At 37.4% G+C, this 20,056-nt stretch overlaps 1 protein-coding gene across 3 annotated transcripts in view; it reads right to left on the bottom strand.

The window, feature by feature from the left end:
• The window catches only part of LOC131801116 (uncharacterized), a 68,620-nt gene extending 48,801 nt beyond the window's left edge, over window positions 1-19,819 (bottom strand). Inside the window, exons 1-3 of one of the 3 annotated variants that reach the window (XR_009341707.1) lie at window positions 19,627-19,819; window positions 19,458-19,560; window positions 18,981-19,401 (exon numbers count right to left, since the gene is read on the bottom strand). Coding sequence is in view for 1 of the 3 variants with exons in the window: in XM_059119224.1 (XP_058975207.1) it covers window positions 19,627-19,642 (16 nt within the window). In the remaining 2 variants the exon portion in view is untranslated. Of the gene's footprint in view, window positions 1-18,980; window positions 19,402-19,457; window positions 19,567-19,626 lie in introns of those variants that run through there. The other 2 variants (XR_009341706.1, XM_059119224.1) reach the window with 2 other exon arrangements.
• Window positions 19,820-20,056: the final 237 nt, after the last annotated feature.

Genomic DNA, 20,056 nt, shown 5'->3' on the forward strand with positions numbered 1-20,056 from the left:
ATCGGGTGGTAGCGGGCTGTACGAAGACGTTGACCTGCACAGATAATTTTCTGTCTTAGGCTGTACTATCCATTACGAACTTCAAATACAAAATTTGCAACAATTCCGGTGAAAAATATCGCTAAAATCATCAAAATACCGCATTTCGGGATGTGCCGTTATATGGCGTCTCTATGAAGACGTGGACCTACATGGCCCATTTTCTGTTTTAGGCTGTAGTATCCATTCCGAACTTTACATACCAAATTTGAAACAATTCCGATGAAAACTGTCGCTAAAATCATTAAAATACCGAATATCGGGAGGTACCGTTATATCTGGGCTCTAGGAAGACGTGGACCTGCACAGACAATTTTCTGTCTTAGGCTGTAGTATCCATTACGAACTTCAAATAACAAATTTGAAACAATTCCGGTGAAAAATGTCGCTAAAATCATCAAAATATCGAATATCGGGAGGTACCGTTATATGGGGGCTAAAACGTGGACCTACATGGCCCATTTTCAATACTAAAAGTCCTGCAGACATAACATACATTTCAGTAAAATTTTATCAATCTACTTCAATTCGTTTGGAAGCTAGAGTGATTTCCACAGACGGATAGACGGACGGACATGGCTAAATCGACATAGAATTTTATGCAGATCAAGTATATGTATACTTTCTGGGGCCTATAAAAAATTTATATCGGAGCCGAGTTCCACAAAATGGAAACGTACTTCGCGAAATTCACTCCATTTAGGCTGATATTAGCCATTATTTGCATTATAAACCTGAAATCAGATTAAGGATATATGGGAACTAATCCAAATATTAGCCGATCTCGATAGAATTTGTTAAAGGTATTACCGAGCTCTAAAAGATATCTGGTACCAAATATCATTGTTGTCAAATGCCTATTTCGAATGTGAGGGACTTAAACACCAAATCGGATGAAACATATATATAGAGCTATGGCTATATCTAAACCGATTTTCACCAAATTTGATGTACTTGCTTTTAACCTGAATTCGTTCAGATGTGCCAAAATTCAGGTCATTTGAGCTGATATTGTCCATTTGATGCACAATTAACCTGAAATCGGTTGAAGTTACATGGGAACTATATCTTAATCTGATCCGATTATCACCAATTTCAAAAGGGTTCGTCCTTGGGTCAAACAAATATTTTTTTCATCCCAATCGAATAATAAATGCGACCTTCATTTTATTAACAAGAATACAGGGACAGACGGACGGACTGACATGCATAAATCGATTTGGGAAGAGATTCTATGAAGATCCTCTAGAGATCTCGATTCCTTATCCATGTTACAAACAAATGTACAAAGACATAATACCCTTACCACTATGTGGTGTGGGGTATAAAAATAGACATAGCCTCACGAAGGCTTCAATATCAAATTATATTATATGAACCGATCCAATAAAATTTGACTACCAGACTATCTATGTGTTCCGAAATCCATTTATTCCGATAATAATTTAATGCATTTAACACGAAATAGAATTAAATTTTTTGGGAGCTATGCTCAAATTTATTACGATTATCTCCAATCCAATATCAATAATCATTTCTAAGGCAACCTCCAAGGGACACTTGCATTCCCAAAGAATTTAATATCTCATTACATGCTGCCATTATCTGAAATAAATTTTCTTAGGTAGTAACCGGAATACCCATTTCATTTATGAAATTGACACTTCAAAATTGTTGTCCATACATACAAATTGTAGAATTTTGTTGGCGCGAGAATATTTATTACCTTTTTCCACTTTTTCCCCCACCAAAATGATGATGATGAGGCCCATTTGAGTGCGCGTTGAATCTCATTTGGCCGCAGCGCAAAGACCGATAAAACTTTGTGCAATCAGTTAAGCTATAAATAATAATTGTCCCTAAAATTCGGCACGGATAACGGTTGCTGTTGGGCTGGTGTTTCTGGCATTCCTGCTGATGTCCTAATTCAACCCCCCTTCCCCTTCCGGGCGTGTTGCCTCACCCCACAGTTGCCATGTTTACGTTACAAGTTAAAAATGATATCAAATAGTTTTGAACTCACATTCAAATATTTGCTGATACGATGCGATGGCAAAGTCATAAACAAATACAAATGCAAGCGAAAGGATGGAAAACAAAATGTTCGCTCCATTTCTGTATCGGGGAAACAATCCGAATAAACGGCCAACCAACCGACCGACCGACAGCGAAAATCTCCCCATGGACAGAGATATGAAACAACAACAACGAAAAAATGTGGAGAGCTGAAAAGTAATACATATGACCTTATATTGCCATATAAATACAATGTGTATGTGAGCGGGGTGTGTGTGTGTGTGTGCAGCATCCAGCATCCGGGATATTCAAAGTCCATTCGCAAAAACAGACCGACAGATGTGGGCCAACCGTGGTGGGGCTCTGGTTGGTCTCAGTACGTAAATAAAGTTCTAAAATACGATTATCTTGATGAATTGCTATTTGAGTTTTGTTGTTGTTGTTGTTGTTGCAGTAGTTTTTGTTGTTCGTCGTTATAACAATTCGACCAACATGTGGATATATTCAGCCATACATACTCGTACACTCACTCATACTTACATTGTTTTATTTTTTGTGTCTAGAGTTGTAGTTGGATAAACTAGTGTGTGACGAAATAAAAATTATGTTGGAGTTTTCTGATAAGCCAAATAAGAGAAAATGTATTTTTCTATTCTGTGGACCTGATCCGTAATTGAATGACATTGGATGTCTGCTACACCTATTGAGAAAAAACGGCTAATAATTCGAGTAAGATTCTAAAGTCCACAAGTGAGCAAAGGGTTTGGGCAATTATAAACATGTACTCGGGCAAATGTTCTCCGTGATAATACATCAACTCAGAAGACTCTATTATCACTTTTAAAGCGTAATCACAGTATCCAATGATCAAATGAGAGCAGTAAAAACTACAAAAGGGCTTTTAAGCTGAGTAACATTGAACTGAGCTTTTTAAGTGCTAAACATTCTCAAAATAAATTGAGACAACATTTAAATTAGTATTTGAATTTAAACAATAAAAAAGAAAACAAGTAAAGAGAGTCTTCAAGTCGGGCGTGGCCGACTTTATGATACCCTACACAACTTTGCTAATTTAGTAGAGCTCCACATAACAATTAAAAGCTTTTATGGGAGAATTCAATCATACACGCTATGATTATAATTATAATTTGAAGTTCAAAAGACTAAATATGCCGAAGTATTTGTATCTTTTAAATTCGGATTTGTATTGCCCATTTGATATATATATATGGGATCTATATGCAAATCTGAACCGCTTTTGAAAAAAATTTGGCAGATATTTCTGAGCTCTATTTCTTATATTTCGGATGAACAATATATATGGTAGCTATAGCTATATCTGATCTGATCGGATCTTCACCAAATTTGACATTCAAGCTTCTAGACTCAATTCGATCGTAAGTTCCAAATTTCATCCCATTTGGACAAATATTAGACATTTGTAGAACAATAAAAGGTAAATCGGACGAAGTTATGTATGGAGCTATATCCAAATCTGAACCGATCTCATTAAAATTTAGCAAAGGTATTTCTGAGCTGTATTTGATATATTTCCCCAAATATTGTTGTTACAGAGTGCATATTGTGGCTGCAGAGGACTAAAATAACAAATCGAATGAATGATATATATTGAAGCTATAGCTATATCTGAACCGATTTCGATCAAATTTGGCATACTTATTTTCAGGCCTAATTTGGTTGTATGTGCAAAATTCCATACTATTCGGGCTGATATTACACGTTTGGTGCACAATAAAATGCAAATCGGACGAAGATATATATGAGAGGTATATCTAAAATTTTACCGATTATCTCCAATTCCAATAGGGTTCGTCCTTGGGCCAAACAAATTATTTGTGCAAAATTTCGGGTAATAAATGCAAACTGTACTTTGTTCACAAAATTACATGGACAGACGGACGGACGGACATGCATAAATCGACTTAGAATTCTATGCAGATCATCAAAAGAAACTATGGGTCTATCTTGTTTCCTTTTGCCTGTTACAAACAAATGCACAAAGACATAATACCTTGACCACCTTTTGGTGTAGGGTATAAATACGGTCGTTTACTCGTCAAATATAATTTTCCTAAACACAAAGTAAAAACCGCGATTAGCAGGATATGGATAAAATTACGCATTTAGTTTTTTTCTCTTGAGATTATTTGTATCCAGAATATCTAAATATTTCAAAAATAAAATAATATCATTGAAATTTTGGACAGACTGTGAATTAGAAAATATGTTAGTTGTTCCTAGGAAGTCGAGGTACCCGGGCCTCCCGATGTTATAATAAAAATGTTCGCAACTATTTTAAAATCAGTAAACAAAGGTTATGATACCCTACGCCACTATGCTTACTAAGTAAAGCTATCCGTAGTATAAGTAAACGTATGTAAGGGGAAATTATGAGGGAAAGATCTTACCAACTCTTAACGTTTTTGAATGCATATTATGACTCTGACCACTATGTGATGTATGGTATAAATATATATCACTGCCATGTTTCAACTAATAAAAAAATTCGGTTTAAAGTAGAAAAATTCGTCCAATTTGGGCTGATATTACATATTTTGTGAACAATAACCGCGAAATCAGATAAAGACATGTATGAAAGCTATATCCAAAAATGAACTTATTTCGATAAAATTTGACAAAAGGCATTTGAGCTGAGCTCTATTAGATACCTAGCACCGAATAACCCTACAACAAGGGTGCATATTATGAAAGTGAGGGATTAAACATCAAATCGGTTAAAACGTATAAATGGGAGCTATAACTATATCTGAACCGAACCAAATATTATATACTTGCTTCTAGGCTAAATTCGGTCGGAAGTTCCACAATTCACCCCATTTGGATGGATATTAGCCATTTGGGGCACTATAAACCTGAAATCGGATAATAGTAAATATGGAAGCTATTTCCAAATCTGAACCGATCTTCATAAAATTTGGCAAAGGTATTTCTGTGCTGTATCTGATATCTGGTACCAAATATTATTTTTTCTAGTGCATATTACGAATGTGAGGGACTTAAACAACAAATCGGATGAAACATATAGACGGAAGCAATAGCTATATTTGAACCAATTTTCAATTAATTCCATGTACTTGCTTCTAGACTGAATTCGATCGGATGTGACAAAATTCAGATCATTTGGACTGAAATTGGCCATTTGGTACACAAGTAACCCGAAATTGGTTGGTGATACGTATGGGAGCTACCTCTTAATTTGAAGCGATTCTTACCAATTTCAACAGTGTTCATCCTTGGGCCAAATAAGTGTTCTTTGGAAAATTTCATTCCAATCGGATAATAAATGCGACTTGCATTTTTTTTCACTTTTGAAATTGCAATTGTAACTGAGGTACCCCCAAAATTGATAGATTTTATATGCACATATCTATTGATCGGTTACAGCTACAGTCTACAAATTTATTATTTATAAAAATTTATTGATATCAATTTAGATTTGGAAATGCCGATGTTTTGTAATTTTTATACCTTCCACCATAGTATGGAGGGTATATTAAGTTTGTCATTCCGTTTGTAACACCTCGAAATTTACATTTTATACCTCACAAAGCATATATATTCTTGTTCAGCATAAAATTCTATGTCGATTTAGCGATGCCCGTCCATCTGTCCGTCTGCGAAAATCACTCTATCTTCCGAACGAAATGAAGTAAGTTGATAAAAAATTACTCAAATGTGTATTATGTCTGCAGGACTTTTGGTATTGGGGCCTTGTAGGTCCACGTCTTTGTATAGCCCCCATATAACGGTACCTCCAGATATGCGGTATTTTAATGATCTTGGCGGCATTATTTGCCGGAATTGTTCGTAATGGATACTACGGCCTAAGACAAGAAATTGTCAGTACAGGTCCACGTCTACGTATAGCCCCTATATAACAGTACCACACGATATTCGGTATTTTTATGATTTTAGCGTCATTATTTTCGGAACTATTTCAAATTTGGTATTTGAAGTTCGTAGTAGATACTACAGCATAAGATAAAAAATGGGCTATGTAGGTCCACGTTTTTGTACAGCCCCCATATAACGGTACCCCCCGATATTCGGTATTTTGATGATTTTAGTGACGTTATTTACCGGAATTGTTTCAAATTTGCATTTGAAGTTCGTAATGGATATTACAGTCTATGACAGAAAATTGTCTGTGCCCGTCCACATCTTCATATCGCCCCTATATAACGGTACCCCCCCGATATTCGGTATTTTGATGATTTTAGTGACATTATTTACCGGAACTATTTCAAATTTTATAATTGAAGTTGTTAAAGGATACTACAGCCTATGCCAGAAAATTGTTTGTGTGGGTCCACATTTTATAACCCCCATGGTACCTCCCTATATTAGGTATTTTGATGATTTTAGCTACATTATAAACAGATTTTTTTCAAGTTTCACATTTGAATATTGTAATAGGCAAAAGTTGCCTATGCAGGTCCACGTCGTCGTGTAGATCCTAATATACGGCTACATTCGGTAATTTTAAGATTTTAACAGAATTTTTAACGAATTCTATTTTTTTGAAAATTGTCAAATTTGTACCGAATGGTGAAGGGTATTCAAACTTCGGCCCGGTCGAAATTGCAGCTTTTTTACTTGTTTTTTTTTTTTTTTTTTCAAAAATTTGAGCATATATGGAGAGGTGTCAAAAGCAGTGCACCAATATTTGATGGAAGTATCAGTGTACATACCAACCAGACTGACACATGGTCGAATATTGAAATTTGAGGGGAGGTGCCAAAAGAAGTGGAGTACAGATCTAATTTTGGAAAAATATATTATTTTTCATTTTGGAAATCAAAGTAGATGATTTTGTATATCTTTATACCTCATGCCACACTGTGCGGTCTTAGTAAATTTGTTTGTAACATGCGGGATAGAACCATAGTTCCTTTCGATGATCTCTATAGAATCACATTCTGAGTCAAATGAGATAATTAATTGAGATTAATTGATAAACTCATACAAAATATATATTTGTAAATGCTGAAATTCTAGTACTCGAGGGGTGTGAGACACTTCTGTTATTAGGAACATCCAGTCCAAATTTCTAACAATTCTGAAAAAAGGTTGGCTATAACCATCAGAATATAGAACATCGAGAGATAGGGGCAATCGAAAAACCTCGACATATATAGAAATTGTTCTATATAATACGTAATCCAAATACTGTATTTTTTATAAATACAGTTAAATGTTGCTAAAATCGTCAAAATATGGACAAGTACCTTTATTTGGAAGCTATGGGAAAACGTGAACCAATATAGATAAAATTCTGCCTTACAACCCATAAATACCGAATTTTAAATTATTCCTGTAGAAAGTGTGACTAAATTCGTCAAAATATCGAATATCGGGAGATGAAATTAAATACGGGCTCTACGAAAACGTTGACCGAAATACCTCATCTTCTAACTTGACCTGTCTGCAGAAAAAAGACATCTCGTTGCAAAATGCCGCTTTAACTCCGGCGTGATTACAACAGCTAATATAACTAAATCGACTTAGAATTTTTGAGCTGATCAAAAATATATGTAGATAGTTATATCCTCCACCATACATAGTATGGACGGTATATTACGTTCTTCGTTCCCTTTGTAATCGATAGAAATAATTATTTTCGATCTGATATTCTATTCCTGATATTGTGTTCTGTCAGTCCGTCTGTTGTAATCACGCTAGAGTAAAAACCAATTAAGATAGAAAGCTAAAATGTTGTACAGATCAGTCTATTGCCTGTAGGCAGGTCAAGTTCGAAGATGGGTTATATCGGTCCACGATATCGTATGGCCACATTTTTCAATGGAATTATGTGAAATTATACACAAGAAGTTGTTTATGAGTAATTTACTCCCTGGAAGAGAATTGTCTATATAGGTCTACGATATCGTATTTATTAACGGTACCTCCCCATATTTGGTATTTTGATGATTGTATTCATATGTTTCAATGGAATTGTCTGGAAATCCACACAAGACATTCCTACCGAGTACTTTACACCCTGGAAGAGAAGTATCAATATAAGTCCATGATATTGACGGTAACCCCCGATATTCTGTATTTTAAATTTTAGGGAAATCATTCATCGGAATTGTTTAAAATATCGTATTTGAAGCCTATGATAAAAAATTGCGCATACAGGTCCGGGTCTTCGTATAGCCCCCATATACAGGGTTGTCCATATACGACGGACCCATTTGGCAACGCCATAACTTTTGACATACCGCGTTTGAAGCATCAGTCCAAGAAGATTTTTACCATGAACCAATACACAGCGCTCTGAAATAGTTGAAATTTACATTCAACAGAAGAAGTCAATTGTGAAAACTCAACGTGCTTTTAAAACATTAAAAAATGTGAGAAGTGCGCCTTCTAAGAACGCCATTAAGCGTTTATACGAAAAATTTTCGACTGGAAAGGCTCTTTCTAATCCGAAGAGGCCATATAAAAGTCGAACAAGCTGCCGTACGAGCCAGTGTTGAGAGGTCCCCAAGAACATCCCAAAAACGCCATTCTCAGCAGTTGGGCATGGCTCGGTCCACTTTACAACGGATTATTCGCATTGATTTGCATTTGTTCCCGTACAAAATTCAATTGACGCAAAGAATGTTGCCTGCGGACAAGCCTCGTCGATTGGAATTGGCCCAAAGAGTGACGGGATGGGTGATACATCCCGATATTCTGTATATTTTATGGCACTTGAATTAATTAAATTTTCGTATTTAAAGTTCGCAACGGGTACTACATCCTATGACGGAAAATTGTCTATGTAGGTCCGCGTCTTCATATAGCCCACATATAACGGCATTCGGTATTTTGATGATATTAGCGACATTTTAATTTTTGTATTTGAAGCTTGTATTTGAAGCCTATGATAAAAAATTTCGTAGGCAGGCCCGGGTCTTTGTATAGCCCCCATATAAAGATACCTCCTAACATTCTGTTTTTTTAGGACATTATTCCCTTGAATTGTTTAAATATTCGTATTTGAAGCTCGCAATGGGTACTACATCCTATGACGAAAAATTGTCTATGTAGGTCCGCGTCTTCATATAGCCCACATATAACTGCATTCGGTATTTTGATGATATTAGCGACATTTTTACCGGAATTGTTTTAAAATTTCGTATTTGAAATTCGGAATTGGTACTGTAGCCTATGCACCCTATATAACGGTTTTCCTTTGAGCTGTATTTTTCGACGGATTTTTTTGATGTTTTTATATGTCATTAATTTTTGCTTAAATCATGAAAATATCGAATATCGGGAATACCGCTAAATGGGGCTATAAGGGAGCGTGGACCTGTAAAGACATATTTTCTTATTCTTTTTAGTATTTATTAAAAACTTCACATATCGAATTCCCAATAAATCATTAAATTACCGAATATCTCGAAGGTATTTTCTACCAAATGGATGTGTACCTATTACAAACTTCAAATCCCAATTTTCATAGAATTCCATTGAAAATCCATTCCAAAATCATCAAAATTCTGAATATCTGGAGATACCGTTATATTGGGCTTATATGAACACGTGGACCTAAAAACACAATTTTAATAAGTACCAAAATTCCAAATATAAGTTCTTCAGAAATACTAATCTATTGATACCCGCACTGTAGAACCACACATCAGCCATTGACCGTGTCAGTGGAATAGTTACAGACGTGGTTACATATATAGTCGACAAAAAAGCCAACAATCATATAGACCACGAACACATTAACATCACAAATGTACATTCACATGTATGTATGTATGTGTGCGTGTAAAAATCCATAGCGGAATATGGACGTGTAGTTATCGAAATGAGTTAAAGTCAACAAACGAATATTTAAACGGTTCAACAAACTAACGACCAACTGAACCGAACCGGACCGGACAGTAAAAACATTGCGAATCATATAATAAAATGTCCCAGAGCATTTAAACTTTTTCCGTTCACTAGGTTTTATGTTTGATTCATTGTTGTGTCGTGTCGGTGGAATGCTAAAACTTCAGATATGTTCGGAGGGAGGAATTTTATTTTCTTTCATGCAGAAATATAAAAGTAGTTTTAGATATAAAATTTGGCATGCATTTGATATTTAGTCACAAAGTTACCGATTCAGTAGATTATGAGAGAAATTTATTTGACGATTTTGAAGTTCTGAAAAAATTACCAACATGGTCCACGTTTCGGTCAGTAATGTGGGTAATTTATGGAAGTACATCGATATTTAAAAATGTTATATTGTAATTAAAAGTCAAAAAATGAAAAGATGAAAGTCGGGGCGGATCGATTATTTGATACTCTACACCACTCTGCATGTTCAGCAGTTTTACTCATAACAAATATCTACAATTACTGTTATTGAATACGTACTACGGCTATGGTGAGGTTAAGCCTACGTGGATCTGAATCTCATTTCCATTATGCGATTTTATATATGTGACCTCTTGTAACAAATAACATTCCTATAGAGTGCATACTATGCCTTTAAGAAGCTTTGATACAAATGTCGGAAATAGCATCACATTTTAGAATGAGTTTAGATTTGTTCGAATTGGTCAACTTTGGCACGATTTTGGCCTTCAAACGGCCAATGAAACAGTCACACGCTGCCCGAATGTTGGTCTGTGGTATTTTGGCTCATTCCCGGCGAAACGTTTGCTTGGGGTGATCGACACTTTGATATTTTTTAGTGCCAACCGTGCTTTCCAAAATACTCCAGACGCAATAGTCCAACAGATTGGTATTTGGAGTTTTTAGTGGCCTTTGAGCGCTGGAAATGAAGCGAGGAACCTCATTATGTAACTAATCTTGGGTGGCGCGTGATGAGTGCAATGGTACTGAGTCCTGTTGGAATGTCCAAGGTCTGCGGCCAAAATGTTTGCGTGCCCAAGGCCTTCATACACCCTCCAGAATATTTTCGCGATAATATTCGGAATTAATTCTGATGCCACGTCCGATTAATACGAGCGGAGAGCGATCATCAGCTGTTATGGCGGCCCACACCATCACCATGGCCGGCGCTTGAGTTCTGGTGGGCAACCGAAGGAGCACATTTTCAGCTGACCTCTTTGGCAAGTAAACACGATCATTTTGTTTGTTTACAAACTGCTGAACAACGAATGTCTGCTCATCGGATAAAACCAAATTCGACAGTTCACCACTTTCGGCCAAGCAAAGCAACTCTTTAGCTCTTTTTAGTCTGTTTTCTTCCTTCTTGCACTTTTTGGAATTTCAATGGCTTTACCCCGAGCTCATTTTCAATATTTGCCGAATGGAATATTGCGATATGTTCAGCTCACGAGCCATTTTACGGCCACTGCAATTGTTTAGAAAATATCCAGTAGATAATAAAACATGTAAGCGGGGCCGATCATTTGATACCCTACAACACATCCTTTCGACAAGAATGAAAATTCCCTTAAGGAACATCCCCATATCTACTACATAATAAAAGCTAATGTTAAACGTGATTGTTCCTCTTTTGGAATAATCAACATTGATCTGGAACCAAAATTTTTCAAAAACATTTGATCTCTTTAAAAAGCATCGGAGCAGATGTTCCTACTATGCCAAATACCCAATTCACTTTTTCCGAAAGACTAGAATTTACCAATTCAAACTTTTTTCCAAGCATATTGAGAACATTTTATTTTCATGTCGTTTTTGAAATAGTGTCACATAGTCCTGCAAAAGTTTTATCCTGAGCTATATTCGTCAACGAAGTTAGCATCGATGTAAATATCAGAGGTGAGCTTTTCATGTATTTGTGATTTTGTTACTTTTGGTATTTTTTCACACAAAATTGTGGTAAATTTCATCAGCTAAATATTATTCGATGACCATCCAAAATACTATGCTTCAGCGATGTCCTCTTTGAATTCAAATTTTATCGAGATCGGTTCAGATTAGGATATAGCTCGCACATATATCTTTATCAGATTTATTGCACACCAAATAGCTAATATTAGCCCAAATTGACTGAATTTATTCGATTTGGGGTTCAAAGTACCTCACAAGCGTAATACGTACTCCACAAAAATGGTATTTGGTACTAAATAACTTATGGATATCGAAATAACTATATCAAATTTTATCGAGATCAAATGGTAACATCGGCCCAAATGGACTGAATTTTGGCAATTCCGAGTGAATTATTATTTTAAATCCGATTAGGCGTTAAATTTTCTCACATGCGTAATATGCACTCCCTAACAATGATATATGATTCCGGGCATCAGGTACTGCTCGAAAATACTTCTGCAAAATCTTATCGAGATCGGTTCATATTTTTATATAACTTCAATACACACCTTTATCCGATATTACGGTTATTGCTCACCATATATGTAATATCAGCCCAAATTGAATAGATGTTTTCATATTCAACCGAATTTTACCATTTGGTAAAATTTGGGCCGGTATTGATCCAATAAATATCTTTTAATATAATCCTTATCGAAGTTATATAATGTACTATACAGCAATGTAAGCCAGATCTACTTCACATAAATTCGCAATATAAACTTTTTTGTTACAGGAGTTCTACAAAATACGCATAGTGGTGTAGGATATCATAAAGTCGGCCCCTCCCAAATTTTGGCATTTCCTTACTGGTGCTTAGGAAATTATATGCGAAAATTTTTTATTACAAGTAAAAACAAGTAAAGAAGACGTACCGGACCGAACTTTGAATACCATCCACCATTTGGAACGAATTTGGCAATTCTCAAAAACAATAAATTCCGTTAAAAAATCAGTTGAAATCTTAAGAATACATAATGTAGGTGTTATATTTGGGTCTATACGACGACATGGACCTGCATAGGTAACATTTGTTATAATCCATTACAAATGCGGAATAATGCAGATACAATCATCAAAATACCGAATATCGGGAGGTATAGTTATATGGGGGCTATACGAAGACGTGGACCTGCACAGACAATCTCCTGTCATAGGCTGTAGTATCCATTACGAACTTCAAATATCAAATTTGAAACCATTCCGGCGAATAATGCCGCTAAAATAATCAAAATACCGAATATCGGGAGGTACCGTTATGTGGGGGCTATACGAAGACGTGGACCTGCACAGACAAGCTTCTGTCTTGGGGTGTAGCATCCACGACTAACATTAAATACCAAAATTGAAACAATTCTGGTGAATAATGCCGCTAAAATAATCAAAATACCGAATATCGGGAGGTACCTTTATATGGGGCTATATGAAAACGTGGACCTCATGGCCCATTTACGAACTTAACCTGCCTTTTGGAAAAATAAACATGCGTGTGTAGACCTCTATCTCAATTCGTTCGAAAGATAGCGTGATTACAACAAACAGACGGACATCGCTAAATCGACTTAGAATTTTACGCTGATCAAGAATATATATATTCTTTGTTGGGTCTGACATGAGTATTTCGAGGAGTTACAAACAGGAATGACAAAGTTAATATACCCTCCATAGGAGGGCTCCGATGGAGCGTATAAAAATCCTGCAGATCCTTACACACTTCTGAGTAAAATGTTATCAACCTACTTCATTTCGTTCGGAAGCTAGAGTGATTTCTACAGACGAACGAACATCGCTAAATGGACATAGAATTTTATACCGATTAAGAGTATATTTTGTAAAGTCTAAAATTTATATTTCGAGAGGTTTCGAGGTTTTACCTTCCACCATACTATGGTGAATAGTATAACAAATGGAGGACAAGTTTATCGGCGTTTTGAAAGTTTACTTCAGAAAGTAATCGCAATAGATTGGGTCAATATCCCTTGGAAATCTTTCAAATTAGACGTTGATTTGATAGTAATTAGTTTTGTAAATGAAAATTCCAAAAGAGCTCTTGTTTCTTATTCAACGTTTTTTAGGGCCTCTATCAAGCTTGACCATATTCAAAGGAACCCCAATATTTTGATCTATATTTCGCAACAATTAATATAGGCCTAAACATTTATTGAGAGCTTTGGTTTTCTTCAAAAAGGATAACTGCTCAACTTTATAATACAACCCAATTTCACGTATTTTTTTAAGATTCAGTTATATTTTTCATTTAAAATCGACTAATTTTGGTAGTTTGAGTTCTAATTTGTAGAAAAGAAAATAGCAAAAAAGTATCAGTATAGGTCTACGTTTTTGATATGTTTCACTTCGTACCAAATTTCGTAAGAAACTGTTCATTGCCACACCCATCGTTACTCATATTAAAAATGTATAAGTTCAGCTCATTCCTACACTTATATTAAATGTAGTGTCATTTAGTACTTTCCGTGCACGTTAAGTACGGATTTTCAAATTGACTGTTTCCAAATTTAGTACTGATTAGTAATTTTCGTACACTTATTGTACACCGTTAGAGAAAGACATTTTTCTCCTACCTTCCTCCTGTATCCATTCACCCAAATGTAGTACCATTTAATACAGATCTTACACGTATGTATTTAAAACATTTATTACAATGGCCACCAAAATCTCCGGATACCGATCCGTTGGACTATTGTGTCTGATGTATTTTGGAGAGCAAGGTTGGCACTAAAAAATACCAAAGTATCGATCCCCTCTAGCAAGCACCTAGCCGGGAATGGGTCAAAATACCGCAGAGCAACATTCGGACGGTTTCAAGGCCTTAATTCGTGTCAAAGGTTACCAATTCGAACAAATCTAAACTTATTTGAAATTTGATGCTATTTCCAACATTTTCGCTTTCATTCAATAAAATTTAAAAAAAAAAATTAAAAATGATGGCGTTTGACTTTGTTGCACTCTGTATTTGTGAATTCCTGGCGTTTAAGTATTGTACCCAGCTAAGTATAGTGTTTTTGCCACCTTTAAAATGATTAATTAAAACTTCAAAAAATTTTACGTCAAACTATAATGTTGTGGAGTATTAAATGGTAGGCCCGCCCATGTATACCATTTGCTTGTTTCTTTTATATTTTGAATATCCAGGAAATGAAGTTGTATATGACGTCCTTAATTAATTAGACCCGATTTAGTCTCCTAGCATCTTAGATACATTTACTTAATTGCAAAATTTTCTTTACAACACTACATATTTCTCTTTAATTATTTCAATTTCGGTCATTAAACTCATCCCCCAAGGATCATGATGAATGAATGAATCAATTCGACGACGATGCACGTTGTATTATTTCAATATTGCCATTTCCATGAATAATGCTGTACATTTTGATTGTATCATTTGAACGGATATGCAAATCCATAAAATTAAATTAACATTAACACTTTTGTGGACAATTAACCATCCGTCGATGTAATTAAGAATCCTAATGGCAGCTGTGAGGAAAATGTTTGCTAATGCATTTTAGTAGTTCGCAATGAAAATATACATTAAACAGGGTGTGGCGCAATGGGAATGATGATAAATTTGTGGAATAGAAATTTATATAGAAATGACGTTCAAGTCGTCTATGGAGATGAACTTCAAGTCGTCTATGGAGATGAACTTCAAGTCTTCTATGGAGATGATCTTCAAGTCGTCTATGGGGAGACCTTCAAGTTTTCTATAGAGACGACCTTCAAGTCGTAGGTCTATAGGACAACCTTTAAGTCGTCTATAGAGACGACCTTCAAATCGTCTATAGACGACCCACGTCTATAGAGACGAACTTCAAGTCGTCGGTCTATGGAGACGACCTTCAAGTCCTCGGTCTATGGAGATAACCTTTAAATAGTCAGTAGAGGACTATGGAGAGGACCTTCAAGTGGTCGGTCTATAGAGTCTACCTTCAAGTCGTCGGTTGATTGAGACGACCCCTTCCGGTCATCTGTAGAGACTCCTTCTGGTCGTCTATGGAGACTCCCTTCTGGTCGTCTCAGGAGACCCACTTCTGGTCGTCTCAGGACACTCCCTTCTGCTCGTCTATGTAGACTCCCTTCTGCTCGTCTATGTAGACTCCCTTCTGCTCGTCTATGTAGACTCCCTTTTGCTCGTCTATGTAGACTCCCTTCTGCTCGTCTATGTAGACTCCCTTCTGCTCGTCTATGGAGACTCTCTTTTGCTCGTCTATGGAGACTCCCTCTTGCTCGTCTATGAAGACTCCCTTCTGCTCGTCTATGGAGACTCCCTTCTACTCGTCTATGGAGACTCCCTTCTGCTCGTCTATGGAGACCCCTTCTGCTCGTCTATGGAGACTCCCTTCTGCTCGTCTATGGAGACTCCCTTCTACTCGTCTATTGAGACTCCCTTCTACTCGTCTATCGAGACTCCCTTCTACTCGTCTCGGGAGACTCCCTTCTGCTCGTCTCAGGAGACTCCCTTCTGCTCGTCTCAGGAGACTCCCTTCTGCTCGTCTCAGGAGACTCCCTTCTGCTCGTCTCAGGAGACTCCCTTCTGCTCGTCTCAGGAGACTCCCTTCTGCTCGTCTCAGGAGACTCCCTTCTGCTCGTCTCAGGAGACTCCCTTCTGCTCGTCTCAGGAGACTCCCTTCTGCTCGTCTCAGGGGACTCCCTTCTGCTCGTCTCAGGAGACTCCCTTCTGCTCGTCTTAGGAGACTACCTTCTGCACGTCTATGGAGACTACCTTCTGCACGTCTATGGGGACTACCTTCTGCACGTCTATGGAGACTCCCTTTTGCTCGTCTATGGAGACTGCCTTCTGCTCGTCTATGGAGACTCCCTTCTGCTCGTCTATGGAGACTCCCTTCTGCTCGTCTATGAAGACTCCCTTCTGCTCGTCTATGGAGACTCTCTTCTGCTCGTCTATGGAGACTCCCTTCTGCTCGTCTCAGGAGACTCCCTTCTGCTCGTCTCAGGAGACTCCCTTCTGCTCGTCTCAGGAGACTCCCTTCTGCTCGTCTCAGGAGACTCCCTTCTGCTCGTCCCAGGAGACTCCCTTCTGCTCGTCTCAGGAGACTCCCTTCTGCTCGTCTCAGGAGACTCCCTTCTGCTCGTCTCAGGAGACTCCCTTCTGCTCGTCTCAGGAGACTCCCTTCTGCTCGTCTCAGGAGACTCCCTTCTGCTCGTCTCAGGAGACTCCCTTCTGCTCGTCTCAGGAGACTCCCTTCTGCTCGTCTCAGGAGACTCCCTTCTGCTCGTCTCAGGAGACTCCCTTCTGCTCGTCTCAGGAGACTCCCTTCTGCTCGTCTCAGGAGACGCCCTTCTGCTCGTCTCAGGAGACTCCCTTCTGCTCGTCTCAGGAGACTCCCTTCTGCTCGTCTCAGGAGACTCCCTTCTGCTTGTCTCAGGAGACTCCCTTCTGCTCGTCTCAGGAGACTCCCTTCTGCTCGTCTCAGGAGACTCCCTTCTGCTCGTCTCAGGAGACTCCCTTCTGCTCGTCTCTGGAGACTCCCTTCTGCTCGTCTCAGGAGACTCCCTTCTGCTCGTCTCAGGAGACTCCCTTCTGCTCGTCTATGGAGACTCCCTTCTGCTCGTCTATGGAGACTCCCTTCTGCTCGTCTATGGAGACTCCCTTCTGCTCGTCTATGGAGACTCCCTTCTGCTCGTCTATGGAGACTCCCTTCTGCTCGTCTATGGAGACTCCCTTCTGCTCGTCTATGGAGACTCCCTTCTGCTCGTCAATGGAGACTTCCTTCTGGTCGTCTATAGAGACTCACTTCTGGTCGTCTATAGAGATTCCCTTCTGGTCGTCTATAGAGCCTGCCTTCTGGTCGTCTATAGCGACTCCCTTCTGGCCGTCTATAAAGACTTCCTTCTGGTGGTCTATGGAGATAAACTTCTGGTGGTCTATGGAGATGAACTTCTGGTGGTCTATGGTTTTCAAAAATCTATCACTCCACCCCATCTGGCTTGATGTCATTATTTATCTCATTAGTAAGCAAATTCCTGAAAGCGTTCAAGTCATCAAACTGTGAAATCTTCCATTCACTAAAATAGAGTGCTGGACATTAGTGACACATCATAGAGTATCATTGGGTGCTAAAAAATGCGTAACGCCTTAATTGTCGTCTGGGAGATATTCAATAGCTGGGCAGAGAGAATGAGAGAGAGAGAGAGAGAGAGAGAGAGAGAGAGAGAGAGAGAGAGAGAGAGAGTGTGTAGTGTAATGCCATGCCAGGCAGCCATGAAATGGATAACTTTTTTAAATGACCAAAAGGTACTTTTTACCATACGACAGAATCGTTGTTTTATTTTGGAATTTGTTGTTTTGAATGATGATGACATTTCTTCCATTTAATTTGGGCTTAAAATCTAAACGTTGCATGTCGTTGTTATTGGTTCGTTTACAACTACCAACTACAACCACCTGTATGCGAATGGACCACGTCACGCTGTTTGGTTTTCAATTTAACAAAAGCTTTTAAATTAAAAGGATTTGTTTTTCTGCATCATTACCAATGGAAATTTAATTAAAATAAAAATGTGTAAAATATTTGTTTTGAATTTTCCAAATTTAGAAAAGGTGCGCAATAGAATTGTAAATGTGGGCAACTTGGAATCTTGAGCACACCTAGCTCAAAGGAGGTGGTAAGCAAATATGATGAAATTTACTTTACATTTTATTAATTCTGTTCTTCTTCTGTTGTGGAATTCTTGTCTGGTACCTCCCCCACAAAGGGGTCAGTATTTTGAATAACCATGAAGCTCATAAAAAGTGAAATGTGTATCAGATTATTTTCAAATTCGCGCAAATTCCAATATTTCTATCAACACAGACGGTGTGTCGGTACCTCCCAACAGCGGTTCAAAATTTTTAATAGATTTATCTGTCATAAAATGCGAAATTAGCATTAAAATTCTTAATTATCATCCGATTCTCTTCAAGTTTTACACATTCCTTTATTTCTACAAACCCAAGATATGGTGCGAAAATGATAGTTATGGCCCATCCCTTCTGGTACCTCACAATTTTCAATTTTTATATTTTTCATTATTTGTGAAAGAAGTCAGTGATTTTGAAATTACTCTCAACCAACGATCGATATGGAATTTATTAACCCGATTTGAGGGAGATCTCCAAGGAATTGTTTAATGTTGCCCATTTCTGACATCAGTCTGATATAAATATTACAATATGACAGATTTGGCACGACTACTTCACAAAGAGCCGATATATTCCATCTTCACGCCTCATCTTTGGATAATGAAAGTATTGCGATGTGTGTAATTTGAAGACAATCGGACTCATCCTGCACATTTTATAAGCGTTATAATTATTCAAAATTTTCCCACTTTGTGGGGGAGGTACTTGATGGAACTGATCTAGCATATTGCGGATTATCCTTTCTCTTTCTGTGCAGCAAATTATTTTCTTTTAAAAAATGTTGACATTTTGTGGGGGAGGTATCAGAAGTAGTGGACCGATATTGCCCATTGCCGAACCTAAGTTTAATAATAATATTACGATTTACCAAGTTTGGATCAAATCGGATGCTCACAGCGAGAGTTATCGTGCGCACCAGCCAGACAGACATACGGACGGACGTCCATAAATCGACTCCAAATATCCTGAAACGGATTTGGTCCAAAGAGACCTAGCGTCTAAAACTGTTATTTTGATGAGACACTCTCTCTGAGGGTATAAACAAAAATTAATCAATAACTCACCCGGCAGCATTTCCATAAATTGGAAGTTCTCTTACGGTCATTCAGTTAGAATTTTGGGTATTGCGTGGAAATCAATTTTCTTTAAAAGGATTGTTGCAACTGCACTCTATTTGTAATTATTTAATGCATTTCGTTCGATGGAAATCAAATTAAAAAAAAAAAAACTTCAGAATTTGCATTTTGACAACAAAAATTAATAGAATAATTTCCAGAAAGAGTTCCCAATATATGACTAAAATTTTATTTTGTAATAAAGCAGTGTCACCTTTTTGGTCTGCTTGTAAATAAAGATGGGACAAGACAGAGTCAATATATGGCAACCCTTTGAAAATACCTCCGTTGTTATGATATAACAACATAGTTAGCAATGTTATGCGATTTAAACCGCTTAGGCAATATGCAATTAATTTGAAAAGTCTATGGAATAGAA

The sequence above is a fragment of the Musca domestica genome, unplaced genomic scaffold (assembly GCF_030504385.1).
Source record: "Musca domestica strain aabys unplaced genomic scaffold, Musca_domestica.polishedcontigs.V.1.1 14, whole genome shotgun sequence".
In the NCBI taxonomy this organism is placed as follows: Eukaryota; Metazoa; Arthropoda; class Insecta; order Diptera; family Muscidae; genus Musca; species Musca domestica.